This window comes from Lipotes vexillifer, unplaced genomic scaffold (assembly GCF_000442215.2).
Source record: "Lipotes vexillifer unplaced genomic scaffold, Lipotes_vexillifer_v1.1 scaffold395, whole genome shotgun sequence".
Classification (NCBI taxonomy): Eukaryota; Metazoa; Chordata; class Mammalia; order Artiodactyla; family Lipotidae; genus Lipotes; species Lipotes vexillifer.
The window spans coordinates 4,945,552-4,949,726 of NW_006797390.1; the positions used below are offsets into that span (position 1 = coordinate 4,945,552).

The following is a 4,175-nucleotide window of genomic DNA, read 5'->3' on the forward strand; positions in this document are numbered from 1 at the left end:
TTTGTTTGTTTTGCTTGTGTTTTTCTTCAGCTAGAAAGAATACGTGTTCTTAGGTGTTCCTATATATACCTTGATAACTTAAGTTTTCCACAGAGCTTCCCTTTAAGGGATGGGCATGTTGGTCCTCTCTCTGCCTACATCTGCACAGAAACCTGACATTTCCCTGAGCAAAGGCAGGAAGACTGACTGAGTGCCCCCCCACCCTACCCCCACCCCCGCATTGTTTCTTTTGGGCCCTTCATCCCACAAACTTATAATTTTTTATTATTTTTTTAATGTTTTTACATTAAATTAATCATGCACTAATTAATTCAAGGTACACCTTAATCAAGTCGGCCATAATGCTGAATAAGAGAACATGCTTTGAGCTCCAAAAAGTTACTGTTCCCAGCTGACTAACATAGGTACTTAAATACAGTACTTTACTTACTAATAAAAATAGTTAATAAATGAAGGAGTGCACTTTTGGTGAACGCAAATGAAAAAGGATCTATTTTTAGAAGAATCGATTCCAAAGTAAGCTTATCCTCTATTGTCTGAGTTAACGTTCTTGGCATGCGATTGTAAAAGAAATTATGATCAGATTCAAACATGCTTACACTTAGTTTCATTTGTGCTCTGTTGCAATAAGGAGGCTAAGGTTTTACATCCAGTTCTGGAGGCCGGGGTTCAGGGTGCAGGACTGGTGAGAAAAGACCCATTGGGCGCATCTGCAGTTGAGAATCGTAGCAGCACTGCAGATGGATCAATGAATTGCTTTCAGTTATCATTTTTTCTTAGAGGAGGGTTTGAATCAGAAGGAAATGGGGCAGAGGGAAAAATCCCTACAGACCAGGACCAGTATCAGATTTCTAAGGTGCTTGGTGAACCAGTCTTAAGTAATTTTTTTTTCACCTTGGAATATGCAGTTCGGTTGATCAAAGTAAAAACATCTGTTCGTTGCCCGTTTCGGCTGGTGTATCATGTTACACATAATACATCTGATGCACCATCTTAAAATGCGCTGTGCAGTTTGCCAGGATTTCATATTGGAGTCCCATGCAAATTTTAATTTTATATTTCTAAGCGATCATCTGATTCTTAGCTAAAGGAAAAAAAAAAAAATTTAAAGAAGCCACCAAGGATTAAAAACGGGGAAGCATATGAACCTTATTTCACCTAGACAAGTTCATGGACTGAGTGATTTTAAACCAGTTTTAGAAAATACACTTTCTTTTCCCATTTTTTAATACAATGAAAATAGTTTCTCTTTTCATGGCTCCTGAAAGCTTCGGGTTTGCCACCCCCCAACATTGGCAATGCAACAATGCATCGACAGTTCAATAGAGCGTTCAAAGACTATTTAGTAAAGTATCTACAAGGAGTGACCTGGGTCACTGGGGGATTTGGTTTGGTTTGGTGTTTTAAGTCTTTCAAGCTGCTACGTGGGGGGGGGGGGCTTTTTAGTTTCTTTGCGTGGCTTTTTAAACGTCAGTCAGTAGCTTGCTCTTATTAACGCAGTTTTGGTCAGCGGCGGTGCAATTGCCAGTTCTGACATGGGCCTGTCTAAAGTGGGCTATGCTATTATTCATATCCTCTTCGATCTCCATGTACTCAGATTTGCTGATGGTGGAGGAGCTGCGCCGACTGAGGTCACTGTCAGAGGCTAAATTAGGGGCGCTGACGTGGAGCAACTGAGCCTGCTCTTCCCCCTCGGTTTCTCGGTGGTAGAAATAGTTGAAATTGGACACAATGACAGGTACGGGCAGGGCAATTGTCAGCACACCGGCGATGGCACACAAGGAGCCCACGATCTTGCCTCCAATTGTCACAGGGTACATGTCACCGTATCCTACGGTGGTCATGGACACCACCGCCCACCAGAAAGCATCGGGGATGCTGGAAAAGTGCGACTCAGCTTCTTCCGCCTCGGCAAAGTACACTGCGCTAGAGAACAGTATGACCCCGATGAAAAGGAAAAAGATGAGCAGCCCTAGCTCTCTCATACTGGCCTTGAGGGTCTGGCCCAGGATCTGGAGGCCCTTAGAGTGGCGGGAGAGTTTGAAGATTCTAAACACCCTTACCAACCGGATGACCCTGAGGATGGCCAGCGACGTGGCCTGCTCGCCCTTCTGGTTCCCCTCCTGCTCAGCTATCTCGGTGCCCAGGGTGATGAAATAGGGGATGATGGCCACGATGTCAATGAAGTTCATGATGTTTTTGAAGAACGCTGCCTTGCTGGGGCAGGCAAAGAAGCGCACCACCAGCTCGAAGGAGAACCAGATGATGCACAGGGTTTCCACGATGAAGAAGGGGTCCGTGAAGATGTTGACTTTGTAGACCACCGTGGTGTTGTCGAGGCGGTGGACGGCGCCCGTGAGATCCTTGTCATCCTTCAACTCGGGCAGCGTCTCCAGACAGAAGATGACGATGGAGATGAGGATGACCATGACGGAGACGATGGCGATGACCCGGGCGGGCCCCGAGCTCTCGGGGTACTCGAAGAGCAGCCACACCTGGCGCTGGTACTCCTTGTCGGGCAGGGGGCGCTCCTCTTCCTTGATGAAGCCCTCGTCCTCCCGGAACTTCTCCATGGCCTCCTCGCCCAGCTCGTAAAACTTGATCTCCTCGGAGAACATGTCGAGCGGCACGTTGACCGGCCTGCGCAGCCGGCCCCCCGACTGGTAGTAGTAGAGGATGGCGTCGAAGCTGGGCCGGTTGCGGTCGAAGAAATACTCGTTCCTCAGCGGGTCGAAGTAGCGCATGCGTTTCTTAGGGTTGCCCAGCAGCGTGTTGGGGAACTGCGCCAGCGTCTTGAGCTGCGTCTCGAAGCGCAGCCCGGAGATGTTGATGACCACGCGCTCGCAGCACTCGTGGTCGTCGTGCTCGGCCGGCCGCGGGTAGCTGCCGTCCTGGGGGTGGCCCGGGGCGGCCGAAGCCTCGTCCACGTTCTCTCCCGACATCACCGTCATGGTGGCGGCAGGGGGCGGCGGCGGGAGGCCCGGGGCTGGCCCGGGGCGGGGAGGGGCGAGGGAAGCGGGGTGGGGGGGACCCGCGCGCCCCCCCCACCTGCGTGCGCGGCTCCCCCGCGCTCAGGGGGCGGGGCTTCCGAGCCAGCAGGTGGAGGGATCTGCCACTTGGAGACCGTCTCCACCCCACCCCACCCCCCCGCCTGTTTCTCAGTTTGGAGTCCCCCCTCGCCTGCAGCCCAGGGTGCAGCTTTTCGCCGGGGTGGGGTGGGGACTGGGGTGGGGGTGGGGGGGGGATTGGGGGTGGCGATGGGAGGAGGGTTGGTGTTTCTTCCTGCTCCGAGGTGCCTTAACGCAGCGCCGTTCTAGCGGACCGGGCCACCGCTTGGGGGCCGCCCTGGCCTCCCTTCCCCTCCGCGAGCCCTCCCAGGACCCGGGGCAGAGCCAGCTCGGCAGATGCCCTCGCCTGCCACCCCCTCTGCTTCTCCTCGGCTCTCCCCCCCTGCTAGCCCTCTTCGCCTGCCGCCTTCTAAGCTCCCACCGGGGCAATCGATGGACGCTGCAGAGAAATAGAAAGTGATACGGGGGCAGATCAGAAGCGTTCACATGGGACGGACCCACAGACACGGAAGAGCACAGACCTCTAGCTTTTTGAGAAAGCACGAGACTTTTGCTAGGGTTATATCACAGACACGCAGACAGACACACGCAGACACCCGAAATCCAAGTTTGGGGCTCCTCCATCCCACTTTCCCCAATGCCCAACAGCCGATCTGTTTACAACTTCGTTAAACTAGAGATCGGAAAAGCGCCCAGAGACGCTGGCGCAGCTCCAGGTCCAGGCAGCATCCCCGCGCCCCCGGCTCCCCTCACCCGCCGCCCCAAGCCCCACTTCTGCAGCCCCGGGCCGGGGAAACCCCCTACCTGGCCTGCCGGCTTGGCGCAGGGGCGGTGCTGAGTCGGCGGAGAGCCCGAGCGGGAATGCGGCAGGTCGCCTTTGCGGTACCCGGGCGCGAGCCGCGGCCGCCACAGCATCCGAGGGGCGCCGGGGCCACCGCGCCGCCCTCGCGCCTCGTCCTGCTCTCCTTCAGCTGGCCACTCGCTTAACTGGGCAGCGACGGCGGAAATGTCCGTTCCCGACCCCCATTCTCGCCCGTGGCCGGCAACCTGGAGACGCCGCTCTCGCTCGCGGGTGCGGGCAATTCCGGAGGCTGCGGGGCCTAAGAG

At 54.6% G+C, this 4,175-nt stretch overlaps 1 protein-coding gene across 1 annotated transcript; it reads right to left on the minus strand.

Annotated features, from left to right (window-relative positions):
* Window positions 1–1,414: 1,414 nt before the first annotated feature.
* KCNA1 (potassium voltage-gated channel subfamily A member 1) lies at window positions 1,415–2,978 on the minus strand. Its single transcript, XM_007469438.1, has one exon. The coding sequence runs from the start codon at window positions 2,949–2,951 to the stop codon at window positions 1,464–1,466; it is 1,488 nt and encodes a 495-aa protein (XP_007469500.1). The 5' UTR covers window positions 2,952–2,978; the 3' UTR covers window positions 1,415–1,463.
* Between the last annotated feature and the right edge of the window lie 1,197 nt (window positions 2,979–4,175).

What these genes read in the sequence shown, in the direction of transcription:
- KCNA1 (XM_007469438.1), bottom strand. Translation starts at nt 2,951, where the DNA reads ATGACGGTGATGTCGGGAGAGAACGTGGACGAGGCTTCGGCCGCCCCG.